This window comes from Muscardinus avellanarius (assembly GCF_963383645.1).
Source record: "Muscardinus avellanarius genome assembly, chromosome: 13".
NCBI classification, from domain to species: Eukaryota; Metazoa; Chordata; class Mammalia; order Rodentia; family Gliridae; genus Muscardinus; species Muscardinus avellanarius.
In genome coordinates this window covers 8,788,124-8,809,558 of record NC_137799.1, presented here as the reverse complement: position 1 = coordinate 8,809,558, position 21,435 = coordinate 8,788,124, and the positions used below count along the sequence as shown (strand labels likewise).

The window sequence follows — 21,435 nt, the reverse complement described above, 5'->3', positions numbered from 1 at the left end:
GAAACCCGACTGTCTTTGTCATTCTTGCAGCTTGTCCAGACGCCCTGTTTAATGAGCTGGTAAAGTCTCGAGCAGCCAAAGTCATCAAAACGCTGACGGAAATCAACATCGCGTTCCTCCCCTATGAGTCGCAGGTGAGGCTGAGCGCGTGGGGAGCAGGAAGGCGAGCTGGGGGCGCTGAGGGCGTGGGGCCGAGAAGACGGGAGGTGTGGTTCCGGGGACGCTGGCCGGATGGAAAGGGCCTTCTGTAGGCAGCCACCGTGGCCCTGCTCTGCTCGCCGGCCATTCCTGACTTCTTGTCAGCTGTGCTGCTCCCTGTGTGCTTCGCCCTTGCTCGGTGCTCGCTCCCCTCCGCTGACTCTTTAAATAGCCCGGAGGAGCCAATCCTCAGACAGCGTGGAAGGAGCGGAGGGAAGGGATCAGAGCGTCCATCTGCTGCGAAGGAGACTTTTTTTTATTGGAGATAACCTCAGCTAGTCACGTGCAGGGAACAGATGGCGGCCTCCGTCACTAGCTGTTAACACTTCATGCATCAAAGGCTGTGGCAGCGACGTTGCCCCTTGGGAAACAGCATTGTTAAACCAGGTCGGGGGAAGCTGGCCGTGAGAGGATACACCAGCGTTAGCTCAGGATTTTCAAGACTTGTTGAAATGTCCTCTCTTAGCAAATAAAGAATAAGAAACAACAGGACTTTGCCAGGTTCGGCCTGTAATCCCAGTACTTGGGAGGCTGAGATAAAAGGATTGTAGCTTTCAGACCAAACCAGGCTCAGCAACTTAGTGAGATGCAGGGTTTTTTGTTTTTGTTTTTGTTTTTTGTTTTTTTTTTTGGTACTGGGGATGGAACCCAGGGGCATTCTACTTCCAAGCTACACCCCCAGCCCTATTTTTTATTCTTTATTTTGTTTTTTTGGGTTTTTTTGGTGGTGGTACTGGGGTTTTTGGAAGCCCTTCTACCTCTGGGCTACACTCCCAGACCCATTTTATACTTTTTTCTTTTTAATTTGGAAACAGGGTCTCTTAAGCCAGTGTGGCTGGCTTCGAACCTGCACGATCCTCCTGTCTCCGCCTCCCAAGTGTGGGGATTACAAGCGTGCACCACCATGCCCGGCTTTATTCTTTATTACAGGGTCTCACTGAGTTTCAAAAGGACTCACTAAGTAGCTGAGGCTGTCCGGGAACCATAATCCTTCTGCCTCAGCCCCCAAAATGCTGAGATTACTAGTATGTACCACCACACCCAGCTATGGATAGGATATCATTAAACCTATAAAAACCTCCTTATTTGCCCATGGTCATAGCACAATTTCTAGCTTGTCTCTTATTTATTAAAGCCAAATTTATAATGGCCTGGGTGATTTTTTTTTTTTTTTTTTTTTTGTATTAGGAATTGAGCCCAGAGGCATTCTGTCTCTGAGGTATACCCTCAGTCCTATTTTACTTTTTTAAATCATTTTTATTTTTTGTGTGGTACTTGGGGTGGAGCCCAGGGGCTTTTCTACCTCCGGGCTATACTCCAGACCTATTTTATACTTTATTTGGAAACAGGGTCTCACTGAGTTGCTGAGAGCCTCACTAAGGAGCTGAGGCTGGCTTTGAACCTGTGTGATCCTCCTGTCTCAGCCTCCCAAGTGCTGGGATTACAAGTGTGCACCTCCACACCTGGCTTTACTTTTTATTTTGAAACAGAGACTAAGTTGTAGAGGATCTCAGTAAGTTGCTGAAGCTGTCCTCAAACCTGTGGTCCTCCTATCTCAGCCTCCCAAAGACTGAGATTACAAGCCTGCGCCACCACACCTGGCTTGCCTGTGATATCTTACATCAGCCTTCTCTTCTCTCTTCCCGCCTCTTCACTGCTGACCAGACGCCCTGGGTGCACACCCGCCCTGGTCCATTGCCACTCACCCCCTCCCTGTGGAGTCACAGCTGATGAGAAATGCCTCGTCTTCTTCAATCCCTTGCTGACGACTCCTCTTTTTTTTTTTTTTTTTTTTTTTTTTTATCAGGGGCATTATACCTCTGAGCTATACCCCCAGCCCTATTTTTTATTCTTTATTTTGAAACAGGGTCTCACTGAGTTGCAAAGGGCCTCACTAAGTGGTAGCTGAGGCTGGCCTCGAACTTGGGATCCTCCTATCTCAGCTTCCCAAATACTGGCATTACAAGCATGCACCACCACACCCGGCTTACAATTTACTCTTCATCGTGTCTCATGTCTGCCTCTCCTACCAGATTTCAGATTCCTTGAAGACAGGGATGTTTTGGTCACTATAGTTCCCAAACGTCCCTTATGGCTCCTGGCGCCGGGCGCTGCCTTGGTAGAGAAGACTGAGGGCTCACCGTGAGCGCAGGGCCACACGCCTCACGTGCTTTCGTTCTTCTCCTCAGGTGTATTCCCTGGACTCCGCTGACTCTTTCCAGAGCTTCTACAGTCCTCACAAGGCCCAGATGAAGAACCCCATCCTGGAGCGCCTGGCGGAGCAGATCGCAACCCTGTGTGCCACCCTGAAGGAGTACCCGGCTGTGCGGTACCGGGGGTAGGCAGCGCGTCCGTCCCCAGCCCCGGCCCGAGCCTCTCCCTGGGCCTAGGCTCCCGGCAGTCAGTGGGGCAAGACTTAGGTACCTCTCCCTTGGGAGTGTCCTTGCAGTGACTCCTTTAGTTTTACTGAAAGAGCAGGATGTGAGTGTCAGACGACAGAGGCCCAGCCGCAGCCCCCGACTCATCACTTTCTAGCCGTCATGGCAGCACACACTTGTAATCCCAGCATTCAGGAGGCTGAGACAAGAGGATCACAGTTCGAGGACAGCCTCAGCTACTTAGTGAGGCCCTCTGCAACTCAGTGAGACCCGGTTTCAATATAAAGAATAAAAAAAATAGGGCAGGGAGTGTAGCTCGGAGGTCAAATGCCCCTGGGTTCCATCCCCAGACCCGCAAAAAAAAAAGAAATAAATAAAATAAAAATAAAAATAAAAATAGTACTGGGGATGGTTTCCTCCCCGGTATGGAAAAATAAGTAAATAGGTAGGACTGGGCTGTGGCTGAGAGCTAGAAAGCCCTGGGTTGCACCCCCAGTGGCGTGCGCACACACACACACACACACACACACACACACACACACACACACGCACACACACAGTCCTTGTCCTAGAAGCCAAGATCAGTAGCAGGTAAGGGATGGAAAAGAATCCGTGTGCAAGACGTGCACTCCCGCAGCGCCAGCCTGAGGCCGGTGCCCAGGCAGGCGAGCTGGGACCGGGAGTGCCTAGAGCTGGGCAGAGGCCCTTCCCGCTGAGGACGGAGGGCGGCTTCAGGAGGCGTCTCGGGGAGGTCTTGAAGGGCGGCTTCAGGGCTCAGTAGGGGTGTGAGAGGCCAGGACGCGCCTGCAGCAGTTGTTGCCATTGGCCTAAGCGCAGGCTCTGAGTGGGGAGCCGTTTCTGGAGGCTGGAAAGGCCAGGTTTGGGGTCACCGGGAGCCTTTGGTGGTCTCACTGGAAACGCCTGGGGGACTGGGATGGGGAGTGAATGCAGCGCTCTGAGGGTCGAGGGCAGGGGTGTGAGCCACAGTCAGAGCCAGGAGGGGCCGAGAGGGGAGGGGAAGTAGGATAAACAGGTGAGGACGACTCCAGTGTGGTGTGGGCTCCCTGCAGCTCAGGAACTACTAACACACAAACACACAGGGGTATCCAGTGAGGTGACTCAGCTCAGCGTGCTCAGGTCACGGGCTGTACTGCCCTCAGTGCCGCACCATCTGCTAGGACTTGTGCCAAGGGGAAACACCTCCTTACCGGGTGTGATGATGGTGCATTCTTGTGATCCCACCAACTCGGGAGGCTGAAGCAGAAGGATCAAAAATTCAAGACCAGCCTGGGCAATTTAGCAAGACTGTGTTCTCAGAATAAAAAAGGGCAGGCCAGGCATGGTGGTGCGTACCTATAAACCCAGAAATTGGGAGGCTGAGGCAGGAGGATTTCAGGTTTGAAGGCAGCCTCAGCAACTTAGCAAGGCTCTCAACAACTTAGCAAGACCCTGTTTCCAAATAAAAAACAAATTAGGGCTGGAGGTATAGTTTGGAGGTAGTACCACACACATGAAATAAGTAAATAAAAAAATACAATAAAAAGGGGCTGGGAACATAGCTCAGTGGTAGAGCGTCTCTGGATTCAACCCCCAGCACCAAAAAAGAAAGAGGGAGAGAAAGAAGGAAGGCAGGAGCGCCTCCCCATTGCTGCCCCCATGCCTGGCTTCCCTGCATTGTTGGTGTCCACTGACAGAATCCTGGTGGAAGTGAAGCAGCAGGGTCTCGGCGCTCTCCTGACCCAGTAGCAGGAGCTGGGTCTGGAATTAGAGCTGCTGTGGTGGTGAGCTTGGCAAAGGGTGGGCCACCGCGCGCCACCTGCAAAGCCAGCTGGGCCCGGAAAGTGCTGTCAGGCTCAGCCAGGGACAGGCTCCAAGCCTTTCACTTCTGTGCTCTGGCCGTGTGGACAGAAATGTCACTTGCCAGCCCAACCAGACAAGCCCCGAGGGACTTGATGCAAGGAACCTCACGGATCAGGTTCAGACGTCCTCGTCACGAGCGAAGGGCGGGTGGTCAGGCCCTCTGTGGATGCGTGGCTCTTACCTAAAGCTGCTTGGAAGGACTGCTTTTGTTTCTACTTAGAAAGCTCTATTGCAGTCAACTACGTGATGACGTGACACTAGAAGGCACCGGTAAACTAGAATAAAATGAAACTAGAAAAATGGGGGAAAAAAAGAAACAAGACAATAATTTGTGTTTCAGGCCTTGGACTAAGTATCATATTTTCCCTTTGACTACTCATGTGATATGGGAACATATTCTTTTTTTTTTTCTTTTTTCTTTTTTTTGCGGGTGTGGGGATGGAACCCAGGGGCATTCGACCTCTGAGCTACACCCCTGGCCCTATTTTTTATTCTTTATTTTGAAACAGGGTCTCATTGAGTTGCAAAGGGCCTCACTAAGTAGCTGAGGCTCTTTGTGAACTGAGACCCTCCTGTCAGCCTCGCGAATGCTGGGATTACAAGCGTGCGCCACCACGCCCGGCTATGGGAACATATTCTATTTTGTGTGTATGTGTGTGTGGCACTGGGATGGAATTCAGGGGCATTCTACCTCCGAGCTATAACCTCAGCTCCATTTCTAGTCTTTATTTTGGAAAAGGGTCTCATCGAGTTTCGGAGGGCCTAAGTAGTTGAGGCTGGCTGTGAACCTATGATCCTCCTGTCTCGGCCTCCCAAGTACTGGGATCACAAGCGTGCGCCACCACGCCCGGCTTGTAATCATATTCTTCTTGTGAAATACCTAGTGCCGACACTGCTCGTGTCTCCTGTGACCCTCCCCACACTGTGCTGCGGGGGGCCACTGCATGGTTTGGGTGCAGAGCGGCTCACCGCTTTGTTCCTCCTTTGTCAGGGAGTACAAGGACAATGCCTTGCTGGCCCAGCTAATCCAGGACAAGCTCGATGCCTACAAAGCTGACGACCCAACAATGGGGGAGGTAAGTCTGTGCTTGGGCTGTGAGGTCCTCTCACAAAGTGACCACAGTGACTGCGTGACAGTCCCAGGGACCTGGCAGTCCTCTTGCCCCACGCAGCAGATGTGGAGGCTGTGCTTCCTGCCTCTAGGGAAATGGCTGAGCCCTTGGGACCGCCGTAGCCAAGGTGAGCAGCTTGTTTGCTGCCACTCCCCCAGCCTTAGCACTGACTGCCCCTCATGCAGGGACGCCCCCAGTGGGACACTAGCGAAGACAGAAAGTTGACGTTGGTGCCACCTTGAGAACTCACTCAGATGTCACTAGTTCTTGCATGGGCCCTGTGTGTGAACGGTTCCGTGCAGTTTCAACACATGCATTGATTTGTGTAACCACCACTGCAATCAAAGTGCAGGGCTGGGGCCTGGCTCGGTGCGAGGGAACATGCTTACCATGTGCAAGACCCTGGTTGGATCCTCATAGCCCCTGCCAAAAGAAAAAAGATACAGACGTATTCCGTCACTATTTGGATTTGAAATGGAAAGTTCCGGGTGCTGGGAGCCCCTCAGTCCTAGGCTGGTCGGTTGTTTACCTATTGGTAGCTGAACCTGGGTGGTGTTCTAAGTAAGCTCCCTTCCGCCCCAGCTACAATTTCAGGTCCACTTCAAAGGGCCTTCCTTATGAGACAAACATTGGAGCCTCGCCTGGGATTTATCTGTGTCCTTATCAAGCAGTAAACAGACTTCTGGGTGCTGTTTCAGTAGGTTTGCTCCCCAGCGCCCTCTTCTTTGCCAGGGGGGCTCTGCTAGTTGGAGAAGCTGCTAGCTGGAGAGCTGTCTCCGTGGCCTTTCAAGTGTCTCCTTGTTTCCTCCCAGGGCCCAGACAAGGCCCGCTCGCAGCTCCTGATTCTGGATCGCGGCTTCGACCCCAGCTCCCCTGTGCTTCATGAGTTGACTTTTCAGGCCATGAGTTATGACCTGCTGCCCATTGAAAATGATGTTTACAAGTAAGTGTAGCACTACAGACTGCAGAGTGATGGCAGCTTTGCAAATGAACTGAGAGTGTCTCTCACTTAAGAAAAAGGGCGCTATGATTCTAGGACAAGCGGATGCCTTGCTCTAGTCACTCTTGCTCTCTCGCTCACTCTCTCTTGCTTTCTTTTCAGTACTGGAGATTTTTTTTTTTTTTTTTTTTTGGTACTGGGGATAGAACCCAGGCGCATTTTACCTCCAATCTCCACCCTCAGCTCTATTTTTTATTCTTTGTTTTGAAACATTTTTTAATCTTTGTTTATTCTTTGTTTTGAAAATTAAATTTTTCAAAAATTTAATTTTGAAAAATTAAATTTGCTTACCTCCCCCATTGTTGGGTCATTTTAAAACTAAGTAGCTGAGGTTGGCTGAGAACTTGCGACCCTCCTGTCGCAGCCTCCCAAGTACTGGGATACAAGCATGTGCCACCATGCTGGGCTGGTACTGGGGATTGAATGTAAGGGCATTCTATTTCTGAGCTAGACCCCAGCCCTTTTATTACTTACTTACATTCATTTATTTATTTATTTATTTTTTATTTATTTATTTATTTTGTGGTACTGAGGGTGGAACCCAGGGGCTTTTCTACCTCTGGACTATACTCCTAGACCTATTTTATATTTTATTTGGAAACAGGGTCTCACTAAGTTGCTGAGAGCCTCACTGAGTAGCTGAGGCTGGCTTCGAACCTGTGTGATCCTCCTGTCTCAGCCTCCCAAGTGCTGGGATTACAAGTGTGCGTCACCATGCCTGGCCTTATTTTTTATTTTGAAACAAGGTTTCCCTAAGTTGCTGAGGCCGGCCTTGAACCTATGTTCCTCCTATCTCAGCCTCTCCTGTCCCTTTTAATACCTATAATTTTTGCTTCCTTCGGCCACCCATTATTTCTCACCAAACAATAATACACCAAGGGCCTCCTGAAGGTAGATGCTGGAACCATCTAGGTGCCACACGTTGGGGATGATGTCCTAGCCCTTTCCAGAGCAGGACACACAGAGAGCTTTGCCTTTTTCCTCTAAGTAACTAAACCCTCATGAAACCCAACCTCACATCCTGAACCAGGTGGCTCTGAGGAGCTCATATGAGACAGACCTGGAAAATTAAATCAAGCTTTAGCTTATCGACTTTGCTTAGAGGGCTGAGTCTCTGCCTGAGAAACTGTAGCTCATTTTCCCACGGCCCCAGCTGACCTGACTGGCACCTCGGATGACGGCTGCGTCGTGAGTCACAGGCTCACCTGGCAGCCGAGGAGTATTTGCTGTTGTCATAGAAACCAAGGGGTCGGTGAGCACTGTGTGGACAGCGGTGCCACCCGAGTCCCATCTCCTCTGCAGGTATGAGACGAGCGGCATTGGAGAGGCGCGGGTGAAGGAAGTGCTCCTGGACGAGGACGACGACCTGTGGATAACACTGCGCCACAAGCACATCGCGGAGGTGTCCCAGTAAGAGCCTGCCCTGCCCGCCACTCATCCTCCCTCCCTCCCTCCCTCCCTCCCTTCTTTACTTATTTATTTATTTAATTACTTATTTTTGTGGTACTAGGGATTTTGAACACAGGGGCATTCTACTGCCGAACTATACCCCCAGCCTTATTTCTTATTTTTATTTCCAAACAGGGTCTTGCTAGATTGTTGAGAATCTCATTACTTGCTGAGGCTATTCTCGACCTGTGCTCCTCCTGTCTCAACTTCTCAAGTACTGGGATCACAAGCGTGCACCACCACGCGCAGCAGAAAAAATGCTTAGTAAACATTAAACATTGGAAGCCGGTTCATTCCATTGGAAGAGCCGGGCACCACTGCATGCGGTTCCATCTGTCTTTTTACAGAGCTGGCATGCGGGCCCCCCTGCTTGCCTGTGGTTTCTGAGCAAGAGCTGATGTCTGTACAGAAAGGTATCTTGCTCTGAAAATGTTTTGGAATGTTTCTAATATTTAAACAGTGTTATAAGACCTTTAAACTCTAGGTAACTGGTCTGCTTTTCTACAAAGACACATTCTGCCACATAGCCTTGGTGACATCCTGAGGAAGTTCACACAGAGGAGTGAGACAGCACTCACCTTAGTAGTTCTCTCTTTAGAGTAACGATCTCCCAACCTTTTCGACCACTCAACCTTAAAAATATTGACCCATGTATCTAGAAATTAAATTTGCTTATGAATTGACAGTACATTTTAGTACACTCATATGTATATTTTCAACAAATATATATGTGTGTGTGTTTCAAGCATAAATATGTCTAATTATGTATATTCAAACACATTTGAAAAGAGTGTGATAAACATGAATAGGCGGTTTCTTTCCCTTTCTCAGTGTGGTACTAGGGATTGAACCTATGCTAGGCAAGTTCTCTGCCACAGCTGCCCCTCCCTCCCTCCCTCCCTCCCTCCCTTCCTTATTTATAGTACTGGGGATTGAACCTAGGGACACTCTACCACTGAGCTATATCCCAGCCATTTTATTTTATTTTGAGATAAGGCCTTGCTAAGTCACCTAGGCTGGACTAGAATTTTCCATCTTCCTGCCTCGGTCTCAGGAGTAGTTGGGATGACAGTCCAGGGCTTTCACACACAGCTTTGATATTTTCTTCTTTGCCCTTTGAAACACCTGGTACACTAGTACACCAAGACCACTGGTTTAAATATTCATAAAAAGCAGTGTATCTCAGCTGGGCGTCGTGGTGCACACTTGTAATCCCAGCATTTGGGAGGCTGATACAGGAGAATCGAGGTTCACGGACAGCCTCAGCTACTTAGTGAGGCCCTTTGCAACTTAGTGAGACCCTGTTTCAAAATAAAGAATAAAAAATAAGGCTGGGGGTGTAGCTTGAAGGTAGAATGCCCCTGGGTTCCATCCCCAGTACTGCAAAAAAAAAAAAAAAAAAAAAAAAAAGAAGAAAAAAAGAAAGAGAAAAACAGTGTATCTCTCTTCACTTAGAAAACACTGTCAATGCTTGCCTCAGAGGCAGGAAAGCTGCCACAAACTCTAAAGGAAGCTAGCGCATGACATGTGCTTCCTTCCATTTCCCAGGGAAGTCACCCGGTCTCTCAAAGACTTTTCTTCTAGCAAGAGGATGAATACTGGAGAAAAGGTAAGTGCGTGCCAGTGCTCCAGTGCCCTGGAAACCACCCCGCTGCTCTCGGGAGCTCCAGGGGCTGGCTAGCCTCTTCTCTCTCCAGTTGATGTTTTTAACTGCAGCTGTTTCTTTATGTTGATAGAGCTGCCTTTTGTTGTTACTTAGAGAAATAATATTCACTGTCTGGGATCTTAATTTAATTCTTTTCTCTTTCTCTCTCTCTCTTTTGAGCTACACTCCAAGCCCAACTTTATTTTTTTGTGGTACTGAAGATTGAATTCAGAGACATATTACCTCTGAGCTATATCTCCAGCCCAATTTTATTCTTTATTCTGAAACAGGGTCTCACTAAGTTGCAGAGGGCCTCACTAAGTAACTGAGACTGGCCACGAATCCGGATCCTCCTGTGTCAGCCTCCCAAGTACTAAAATTACAAGCATGCGCCACCACCATGGCTATTTCTTATTTTTGAAACAGAGTCTCACTAGGTTGATGCAAGTCTCACTACTTGCTGAGGCTGGCCTTGAACCTGTGATCCTTCTGTCTTGTTTCCCAAGTACAGGGATTACAGGCATGTGTCAACATGCCTGGCTATTTTAGTTCATTTTAAAACAGAAGAGCCATGAGACTTTTTTTTCTTTTTCTTTCTTTTTTTTTTTTTTTTTTTTGGTACTGCGATTAAACCCAGAGGCATTCTACCTCCAACCTACACCCCCAGCCCAATTTTATTTCTTACTTGGAAACAGGGTCTCACTATGTTACTGAGAGCCTTGCAAAGTTGCCAAGGCTTTGAACCTATGATCTTCCTGTCTTAGCTTCCAAAATACTGGTATTACAAGTGTGTACCACCATGCCCAACTTCCATGAGATTTTTTTTTTAGCTTGTGTTGGAACTCTAATTCATAGCCTGACTTATAAGGCCTGTTACCTGGTCAGAGGTGGCATCCCCATCGTATTTGAGGGAGGGGATTCACCGAAGTGTGGCTCTGGTTATGTCTCTTTCTATTTCTCTTTTACAACTATTTAGTGCCTCCTGGTTCCCCTTAGAATAAAGTTTTACCTTTTGGTGGCCATGTACTCCTAGGCCAGGGCCTCAGGCCTCTCTGTCTCCTTTCCGCTTCTCACGTCCTTGCCCCATGTGTGTGTGTGTGTGTGTGTGTGTGTGTGTGTGTGTGTGTGTGTGTTACTGGGGATTGAGCCCAGGAGGATTCTACCTCTGACCTATACCCCAAGCACCACTACCACTTTTTTTTTTTTTTAAACAGGCTTTCACTTAGCAACTGCTAAGAACCTCCCAAGTACTAGGATCACAGGCATGCCTAACCACACCCAGCTTGGCCCCACTTTCTTACTCCAGACGTGCAAGAGCCCTCTGGCCTTGAGTCTTACCTGGCTTTGGGCTCAGGGAAACTTTCCTGGCTCGCTTCATGAAGATCCACCTGATAGCACCTGGTGTGTAGTGGTAATCCAATAAAATTTTGTTGGAAGCCAAGTGTGGTGGAACATGCTTGTAATCTCAGCATTTGGGAAGCTGAGACAGGAGGATTGTGGTTTGTGGCCAGCCTTAGCTACTTAGTGAGGCCCTCTACAACTCAGAGAGACCCTGTTTCAAAACAAAGAATAAAAAATTGGGCCGCCGGGCGTGGTGGCTCACGCTTGTAATCCCTGCGCTTGGGAGGCAGAGACAGGAGGATCGCACCAGTTCGAAGCCAGCTGAGTGTCCTGGCTTAGGAGACCCTGTTTCCAAAATAAAAAAAAAAGTAAAAATATGTCTGGGAGTGTAGCCCGAAGGTAGAAGGGCTTCCAGGAACCCCAGTACCACCAAAAAAAAAAAAAATTGGGTTGGGGGTATAGTTCTGAGGTAGAATGCCCCTAGGTTCCATCCCCAGTACTGCCAAAAAAAAAAAAAAATTTTTTTGTTGTTGTTGTTGAATAAATAGGAGAGATTAGGTGGGTGCTATGGTTAAAAAATATACAGCCCCTTGCTGGGCGTGGTGGTGCATGCTTGTAATCCCCGCACTTGGGAGACTGAAACAGGAGGATTGCACAGGTTCGAAGCCAGCCTCAGCTACTTAGTGAGGCTCTCAGCAACTTAGTGAGACCCTGTTTCCAAATAAAATATAAAATAGGTCTGGGAGTATAGCCCGGAGGTAGAAAGCCTCTGGGTTTCACCCCCAGTACCACACACACAAAAAAAATACAGCCCCAACTCACCTGTCAGAGTGCAGCCTCCCACCATCTCTGACCTCCCTGCATCCCACCTGTCTAGGCAGCTGCAGGCGAAGAGCAGACTTGATGTCAAGAGTGCTTGGGCTGAGTATGCAGAGAAGCAGTGAATAGATAAACAGTCTCTTGGTTTTTTGTTTTTCTTTTTTTCTTTTTGAGATGGGGTCTTACTATGTTACTCAATCTGGCCTCTAATTATGATCCTCCTGCCTCAGCCAATCCCTTCCAAATAGTTGTGACCATAGTTGTGTACTACCACATCTGGCTTCTCAACCTCCTAATCCAGTAAACATAGAATAAAACATAACTGGTTGAAGCCAGGCACAGTGGACACACCTGTAATCCCAGCTATTTGGGGATCAGAGGCAGGAGGGTTACTTGAGCCCAAGAGTTTGAGACCAACCTTGGCAACATAGTGAGATATCCTCTAAAAAACAAACAAAGCCAATCATAACTGCTAGACTCTAGTGTTTAGTGTCCTACTTGTACAGTAGCCATGACATTTTGACCGATAATTTTTTTGAGCCAGAGGCCTAGAAATCTAAATACGTGTGATCTTGTGTTTAGCAGAGTCCCTCTGAGCATCAGAGCGTGCGCGTGGGAAGTCTAGTGTGGCTGCTCTCCTGGCCGCCCCACCACCCTTGCAAAGCCCTGTGTAGATCGGGGCCGCTGGAGTGACACCGTGTGCTCTCCTTTCCCTCACAGACCACCATGCGGGACTTGTCCCAGATGCTGAAGAAGATGCCCCAGTACCAGAAAGAGCTCAGCAAGGTATGGGTCTCCAAAATAATCTATTTGAACCAAAAAAAATTCCTCTGCAAAAAATTCCCCAGAGAATTTTCTCATCAATTAATTGAAATCTACAGATTTTTAGACATCTTTTGATTTTTATTAGGAAAAAAAAGGAAAGAAAGGCTGGGATAGACAACTGTCTCCTATTCCTTCTTTTTCCTCTACCTCTGTCTCTTCCTTTATTCCTCCTGCTCCCCCACTGTGGTGGGGGTGTCGCAGTGTCTTGCCACGCTGGCCTTTAAAGCCCTGTGCTTGGGGGCCTTTGGCTTCCCCCAGAGTGAGTGGTCTGAGAGGCCTCTGTGCCTGATCTGGAACATCACACACATCACTTCCGAGGAGTCTCCAGGCTCCGCCCACACGCAGGAGAGGGGAATCAAGCTCCCCACTGAGGGGCGGGTCCAAGCTCTGCACACCTTGGAAAACCTCCACTCTCCCAGAGCATTTCTCCTTCCTTCAACTTTTTAAGAACGTGGCTTTACCGTGTCTCCTGACATGTGACGCCTTCTACTTGTGATGTCTGTGTGCTCGCTTTATTGTGTGGGTAAGGCGAGCCACCGTAGCGCCTAGCACAGTGCGGTGCGTGTAGGAATCACCGACTCACCTGTGCTTTTTCCTAGTATTCGACCCACCTGCACCTTGCTGAGGACTGCATGAAGCACTACCAGGGCACAGTAGACAAACTCTGCCGAGTGGAGCAGGTAGGGCTCGCTCCTTCTCTCTCTGCACAGCAGGTCTTCCACCACGCACATTCACCCAGCCGATTTTTAACATTTGGCTTTGAACATCCTGCAGAGTCGTAGGAAATAGCGGTGGAGATCCTGCAGCTTCCTGTGGTCTCAGCGCGGGGCCAATGCGGTTCTGCCCCGATGGTAGGGACGGTTGGTCTGGAGTGCTGTGCATTTGGGTTTGCATGCCTGGCCCTTTCCATAGGCCGCCTTCCCCGAAATGGCTGAAGAGAGTCATAGGCAGTTCTGAGCCTTACTGCCAGGGCCAGCTGAATTTTATCGTATGAATGTTTTCCTCCTGCTGTGGCAGACTGGCTTTGGAGGCCTGAGCTGAGAGAGGCCGGTGCGGAAGCAGGTCAGGAGCACTCCCGCAGCCTCACGGAGCACGGCTGGGCCTGGAGCAGAGAGCTGGAATTTGAGCTCTGGCTTTGTTTCTGGCTTGCTCAGTGTGCAGATTTCTCTCTGCTTTATTTTCCTCATTTGCACAAAGGAAATCACAGTCCTGACACACTTTTCAGAGGTATTATATAGAGGAGGCCTAAACCTGGCCCTCTGTTCTTTAAGCGTCACATTACTAAACTATGTGACCGTTTTTTTTCCTTTTGTGGTGGTGCTAAGGATTGAATCCAGAGCGAAGCACACGCTTTACTACTGAGCTACACCCCCAAACCCTGTGTGTCAGTCTCTCTCCCTCTCTCCTTTGAGTTGCTGGGATCAAACTCAGGCCGGCACACATGCTAGGCAAGTGCTCTACCACTGAGCCATATCCCCAGCCCCTGTGTGTCGACTTTGAAGGGAAGAGAGAGGGGACATCAGAAGATTCTGAAGCCTCAGCTGGAAGTCTCTTTTCACAGAAAAATACCAACTCAGGTTCTCAGTGTGAAGCTACAGTTGAAACCCTCTGGATTGATGTGCCAGGCTCAACTTAGTTTTGCAAGCCTTATCCATCCTATGTTGGTATCTGTTTTACAAGAAGTAACCCTCCTATAACCATCCATTTCTTGGATGACCTTGGCATGTCCACCCCCAAAGAGCTCAGCCATCCAGAAAGCAGGTTCTACCCAGGTCAGTAAAGGTGCCGTTGGGGATTAATCTTTGGAGGCTTCAGATTTTTTCAGAAGTGCCCAGAGGTGTTGTTGAACTAGTTGCACTTTCCAGGGCTGGCAGGGTCCTGCTGGAAGGCATCCGTCGAGGCTGGGGTGGGGTGGAGGTGAGAGGACCGGCAAGGGCCGTCCAGCCTTCCTCAGACCCGCCTGGGACACCCTGGGTCAGCATTCCTATGGACTCCTGGATCTTAAGAAAATGAACCTCAGACAGCCTCCTAAGAGCTACAGAGGAAGTTGTGGCTCTCAGACCTGGGGCAGATGGCTCTTGGTTTGCTGGGGCAGCGTGCCGCTCTCTGGCTGTGTCTCGCGTGCGGTGCAGGGGCAGTGGACTGCTCACTTTCAGCCTCTTTCACCTCCAGCCTTTTTGTCAGCCCCGCTCTCTTCCATCTCCCTGAGTTTGGACTTGCAGGTTTGGGACCCCCCTTTCTTCTCTCACTCTTGAAAAAATGGTAGGAAGATTAAAAACAGAGGTTAAACCCCTACAGTAGTTAAAACTCAAAAGACATGTCCTTCCATGCCAGGGGAAGTGGAGCGGAAAGATCTAGCCACGCAGAGGCACCTTAACATGCCAGAGCTTTCCTGGATGGGGAGTGCATCCCTTTAAAGGGCCCTGACCGTGCACGTGCGTCACGTGCACGGGCGTGCAGGTGCTCACCTGCAGGGGACAGCCCACCTTGACACAGGTGGCGAATCAGTGGGGTTTCCAGTTTTGGAAGGAGAAACTGGGCTTTCGTGTGCTGTCACTGAGGCTGTTGAAAGTGGTGCTGGTGATACCAATGCCAATCGCAGTGCACTGTGCGGGGAGACCTGCTCACAGCCTGCCCAGCCATGCTGCAAAGCTTCTAAGAGCTGCCCTTGTCTAGAATGTTACTGGAAATAAGAGCAGCGAAAGCCGGGCGTGGTGGCGCACGCTTGTGATCCCAGCGTCATCCCCGCTGAGACAGGAGGACAGTCTCAGCTACTTAGTGAGGCCCTTTGCAACTCAGTGAGACCTTGTTTCAAAATAAAGACTAAAAAGGGCTGGGGGTGTAGCTCAGAGGTAGAATGCCCCTGGGTTCCATCCCCAGTAGTGAAAAAAAAAAAGAAAGAAAGAAGGAGCAGTGAGCTGTGTTTCCTCAGGACCTGGCGATGGGCACTGACGCCGAGGGGGAGAAGATCAAGGACCCCATGAGGGCCATCGTCCCCATCCTGCTGGACGCCAACGTCAGCACTTACGACAAAATCCGAATCATCCTCCTCTACATCTTCTTGAAGAATGGTAGGCAGGGTGTGGCATAGAAGGGGATGTGCTGAGAGCGGAGAACAAGTGGAGAAGTGGTTCAGAAGATATGGACAGGGGAAGGGGGAGCAGACCCAGGCTAGAATGTACTGTAGCCAGATCAGCTGCAGCTTGGGCTGAGTATCTCAGTAACCAGGAAGTAAGGAGCGTGGGTGACATAGAGGGGCTGGGCGCTCTATAGCAGTTTCCTAGAGCTCTGTCTGCTTTGGTTTTGGTTTTGGTTTTGGTACTGGGGAACTAGGGATTGAACCCAGGGCTGTTCTACCTCTGAGCAAGACCCCCAGACCTTTTTATATTTTGTTTCTGAAACAGCCTCACTAGGTTGCTGACAGTCTCATTATGTTGCTGAGGCTGTCCTCCAACCTGCAGTCCTGTCTCAGCCTGCCAGCTACTGAGGTTACAGGTGTGTGCCACCACCCCCAACCTCTACCTATATTTTTAATTTTTATTACATTTATAATCTCTGCCTTTAAAGAATTGATTTTTATCTACCACAGTCACTCAGAAGTGTCCGTTGTGCAAAAGATGGGTAATAAGACCCTCTGGTTCAATTTGACTTTGATGCAGGCTGGGGTTGGGCTGCCGAGAGGCCAGGATGTATGGAGGTACAGGCCATGAGGGGGCAGCGTCTGAATGTCCTCACTCAGGGCAGAGTGGCCCAGGAGGAACTGGAATTTTTTTTTTCCTGTCTCAAGTTGAGGTTAGCCCTGAGCAGGGCGAGGGAAGCAGCTGGCTGGGCTCCTGAGTGTGGTGTTGGGCAGCGGTCGGGTGAGTGACCGGTGTCTCTTGCTCCCAGGCATCACCGAGGAAAACCTGAACAAGCTGATCCAGCATGCCCAGATCCCCCCAGAGGACAGCGAGATCATCACCAACATGGCCCACCTTGGCGTGCCCATCGTCACGGATGTAAGGGCCTGCTTCGCAGAGGGGGAGAGGCAGGCAGTGGGCTGGCTTGGCCTATCTACTTCTGTCCTAACTGATGGGTGGCCTCTCATGATACACTCACATACCCACACTCAGCATCAAAAGAGAGCAGATAAAATCAGAGAGATATGATCTGGGTGTGGTAATGCACACCTGTGATCCCAGTACTTGGAAGCCCAAGACAAAAGGATCGCAGGGTCACGGCCAGCCTCAGCTACTTAGTGAGGCTCTCTACAACTTAATGAGACCCAGTTTGAAAATAAAGAATTAAAAAATAGGGCTGGCCAGGCGTGATGGCACACGCTTATAATCCCTGCACTTGGGAGACGGAGACAGGAGGATTGCATAGGTTTGAAGCCAGCCTCCCTGGCCTAAGAGACCCTATTTCTCCGGGCGTGGTGGCGCATGCTTGTAATCCCTGCGCTTGGGAGGCGAAGACATGAGGGTCGCGCTGGTTCAAAGCCAGCCTCACAGACTTAAGAGACCCTGTTTCCAAATCAAAATATAAAGATAGGTCTGGGAGTGTAGCCCAGAGGTAGAAGGGCTTCCAGGAACCCCAATACCACCAAAAAAAAAAAAAAAATCAGAGTGATAAAGGTATAAAGGTGCAAAGTCAGGAAATAGACTTGCATTTCCAAGAGCTGCACTTAGCTGAGCGTCTCTGCGCAGAACCAAGACGGGAGGCACCCTGCTTTCACCCATTGTATCTCAAAGCCCATCTGGCCTTAGCTTTTGATACCTTGGACTCAGCATCTCCCATGAGGATCAGAAGGCTGCCTTTTCAGGCCGGCTCTCTGTCACCCCATCCTAGCACTGGGGTCAGCCAAGAGCCGAGTGAGGCGAGTTGTCCAGGTGGCCCCTGGCCACGGCTGTGCTGTGAGAGAAGCTGGGCGGGGTCCCCCAGGATCCTTCAGAACGAGCCCTCTTGTAGGAGTCCCACTGTGCTTTCCACCTCTAGGCGGCCAGCCTGTGGGACGGGCTAAGAGGCCTAGAGCTGCAGAGGAACTGGAGTGTCAGACAGGCTTTGGCGCGTCGCTGCCTCATAAGCCTGCAGCCAGCAGGTCTGGCATTCTGAGACCCTTGTTCACAGAGGGATCAAAATGGCACTGGGTGACTCAGTCAGTGTAACCCATGCTACTGAAATGAAACAAAACGCCAAGTCATATCCAAAGTAGAATTTTCTCCTGTAATAGCAAACTTTTTTTTTTTCAGTACTGAGGATAGAACTTAGGGGCATTCTACCTCTGAACTACACCCCCAGCCCTATTTTTTTATTCTTTATTTTGAAACAGGGTCTCACTGAGTTGCAAAGGGCATCACTTAGTAGCTGAGGCTGTCCACAAACCATGATCCTCCTGTCTCGACCTCCCAAATGCTGGGAAGCAAATTTTTTTTTAACTACCTGGATATTTGTGTGTGTGAGGGGGGGTACTGAAGATGGAACTCAGAGGTATTCTACCTCTTAGCTACACTCCCAGCCCTATTATTCTTTTATTTTGAAATTAAGTTGTGGAGGGCCCTCACTTAGTACCTGAGGCTGGCTGTGAAGCTGCGATCGTCCTGTCTCAGCCTCCTGAGTACTAGAATTACAAGCGTGCACCACCATGCCCAGCCCAGCTTACCTGGGTTTTTTTTATTTTTAATCTTTTTTTTTTTTTTTTTTTTTTTTTTTTGTGGTGGTACTGGGGGTGGAACCCAGAGGCTTTCTACCTCCGAGCTATACTCCCAGACCTATTTTATATTTTATTTGGAAACAGGGTCTCACTAAGTTGCTGAGACCCTCACTAAGTAGCCGAGGCTGGCTTCAAACTTGCGTGATCCTCCTGTCTCAGCCTCCCAAGCGTGGGGATTATAAGCATGCACCACCACGCCCGGCTTAATCTTTATTTTTATTTATTTATTTATTGCGGTACTGGGGATGGAACCCAGGGGCATTCTACCTCTGAGCTATATCCCCAGCCCTATTTTCTATTCTTTATTTTGAAACCAGGTCTCACTGAGTTACAAGGGACCTAAGTAGCTGAGGCTGGCCGCAAACCATGATCCTCCTGTCTCAGCCTCCCGAATGCTGGGATTACTAATGTGTGCCACCATGCATGGCCTTACCTGTTTTTTTTTTTTTAAGTGGCATTTATCTGTTTGACCCATTTGCCATTTTTCTTGACTCCAAAGAGCCACATTTGCTGCAGGTTCCTAAAAGGAGCACATTTGAGGCTATTCTGGGGGAACTTCCTCCCTCACCACTGTTTGCTAATGCCGACTCTGAAGGGAGCTTGAGAGACTTTCCAGGAGCCAGCAGAGGTCACTGAGGCCTGAGAGGCTGCTCACTCAGAGTCTGACCTAGCCTGTGCTTGCGTTTAGTCCACACTGCGCCGCAGGAGCAAGCCGGAGCGGAAGGAGCGCATCAGCGAGCAGACCTACCAGCTTTCACGGTGGACCCCGATTATTAAGGACATCATGGAGGTGAGCGACAGGCCCGCCCGGTACCCCAGCATTCCCTGCTCAGGTGGCAGTGATGCCCCTGGGTTTCCCTTGAGGGTTAGCCTCCAGTCCTCCAGAGCTGCCAGCCCCTGGTGCACCTCAGCTGAACCGTGAGACTGCTGGGTGTAGACCAGGTGTAGATCCCAAGAGCCATTTGCTGCTCCTGTCTCAGGACAAAGCCGCTCAGAGGCGCACATCCACAGGAGCCAGGCCCACAGCAGCACCTCCACGGTCAGATGAGGCGCTTGGGTTCCACTGGGGACACTGCCGCGTGCCATGCCTCAGCCGGGTGTGGAGGGTCCTCAGAGAGTGGCTGCAGCCCGCCCTGCCGTGCCCTTCCCCCTCTGCTCCCGTCCCAGAGCCTCCATGTGACAGCAAGCCAGACCTCTGCTCTGCTGTTCTAGCTCGTCCCATCTCTGGGACGCCTCCCCACAAGGCCCACAGTGTCCATGTGCTGCTGCACCTGTGTGGCCACCCAGCACCAGGCCAAGGCCTCCTCTGAATCTTGAGGCACACGACATGGGAACAACTTCTTTGTGTGCATGAGTGGGGCGGGGGTACTGGGGCTTGAACCAGAGGCACTCTACCTCCTAGCTATACCTCCTTTTTATTTTTTCGTTTGAAACAGTCTCCCTAGGTTGCTAAGGGTCTCACTAAGTTACTAAGGCTGTCCTCAAACCTGCAATCCTCCTGTTTTAGCCTTACAGTACTGGTATTACAAGCGTGTGTTGCCACGCTCAGTTTCAGAGAAACTTACAGGTACCTGTGCTGCTCAGAGTTTGGGGTCATCGTCTCCTATGATTATCCTGTCGCCTTGACTGCCGTGGCGTGTCCTCTGACACGGAGCCTTGCCCGCAGCCGGCTGTGCTGTCACCCCCTTCTCTCACAGCAGGAAGAAAACCTGCAGAGTCCTGCAGCGCTAGATCTTTGGGGTGGGGATTCAGAGATAATCTGTTCCACTTCTGCACCCAACAGGAAAACTAAACAAGGGTCCAGAGAACGAAGGGACTTGCCCAGGATCCCTTCATTAATTTATAGCAGCCCAGGTATTCTGCTGAGTTAATGTTAAAAGCAATGTTTTAAATGCAGAGTGAGTCGGCTTCTTTTTTTTTTTTTTTTTTTTTTTTGCAGAACTGGGGATTGAACCCAGGGGCATTCTACCCCTGAACTACACCCCCCATCCCTATTTTTTATTCTTTATTTTGAAATGGTTTCACTAAGTTGCAGAGGGCCTCACTAAGTAGCTGAGACTGGCCATGAACTTTCAATCCTGTCTCAGCCTCCCAAGTACTGGGGTTGTAACCGTGTACCACACCTGGCTCCTTGCTTCCTATTGTGTGTGTGTTACTGGGGATTGAACCCAGAAGCATTCTACTTTCAAGCTACACCCCAAGCCCGATTTTATTTATTTGGAAATAGGTTCTTGCTAGATTGATAAAAATTCTCACTAATTGCTGAGGCTGTTCTTGAACCTGTGATCCTCCTGTCTCCCTTCCCAAGTAAAGGGATTACAGACATGGGCCAACATGCCTGGCTTTTCACTTTCTATTATTTATTTATTTGTGGTACTGGGGGGGATAAACCCAGGGGTATACTTCAGACCTATTTTATACTTTATTTGGAAACAGGGTCTCACTAAGTTGCCGAGAGCCTCACTAAGTAGCTGAGGCTGGCTTCGGACCTGTGCAGCCCTCCTGTCTTAGCCTCCCAAGCGCGGGGATTACAAGTGTGCGCCACCACTCCCAGCTCGCTTTATTTTTTAAAGCAAGTTTTTAAAACTCACAAACCAAAAGGATGGGTGGAGAGGAAACATCCAGAAACCAATAACATGTCTTGTCCTGGTGGAGCAGGTGAAGTCAGCCCATCTCAGCCCTCCTTGTTCTCTGCCCCACCCAGGCTTCAGATGGTGGATTTGGATTTCCAGGCCATGGGAAGTGGACAGCTGGAACCCACCCACCAGATAATTTTCTTTCTTTCTTTCTTTCTTTCTTTCTTTCTTTCTTTCTTTCTTTCTTTCTTTCTTTCTTTCTTTCTTTTTTTTGGTGGTACTGAGGTTCCTGGAAGCCCTTCTACCTCCGGGCTACACTCCCAGACCTATTTTTACATTTTTTGGAAACAGGGTCTCCTAAGCCAGCACGCGCGACTGGCTTCGAACCTGCACGATCCTCCTGTCTCTGCCTCCCAAGCGCAGGGATTACAAGCGTGCGCCACCACGCCCGGCTGGTTTTTTTTTGTTTTTTTTTTTGTTTTTTGGTGGTACTGGGGTTCCTGGAAGCCCTTCTACCTCTGGGCTACACTCCCAGACCTATTT

At 49.7% G+C, this 21,435-nt stretch overlaps 1 protein-coding gene across 4 annotated transcripts in view; it reads left to right on the top strand.

Annotated features, from left to right (window-relative positions):
- STXBP1 (syntaxin binding protein 1) overlaps positions 1-21,435 on the top strand; it is a gene marked incomplete at both ends in the record, with an annotated part of 78,122 nt that overhangs the window by 45,403 nt on the left and 11,284 nt on the right. For 2 of the 4 annotated variants that reach the window (XM_080708436.1, XM_080708435.1), the window contains 11 exons: positions 31-134; positions 2,388-2,536; positions 5,428-5,512; positions 6,361-6,491; positions 7,851-7,958; positions 9,546-9,606; positions 12,523-12,588; positions 13,227-13,307; positions 15,560-15,698; positions 16,516-16,625; positions 19,005-19,106. In XM_080708436.1, the coding sequence (XP_080564562.1) occupies positions 31-134; positions 2,388-2,536; positions 5,428-5,512; positions 6,361-6,491; positions 7,851-7,958; positions 9,546-9,606; positions 12,523-12,588; positions 13,227-13,307; positions 15,560-15,698; positions 16,516-16,625; positions 19,005-19,106 (1,136 nt within the window). The remainder of the gene's footprint in view (positions 1-30; positions 135-2,387; positions 2,537-5,427; positions 5,513-6,360; positions 6,492-7,850; positions 7,959-9,545; positions 9,607-12,522; positions 12,589-13,226; positions 13,308-15,559; positions 15,699-16,515; positions 16,626-19,004; positions 19,107-21,435) is intronic. The other 2 variants (XM_080708437.1, XM_080708438.1) reach the window with 2 other exon arrangements.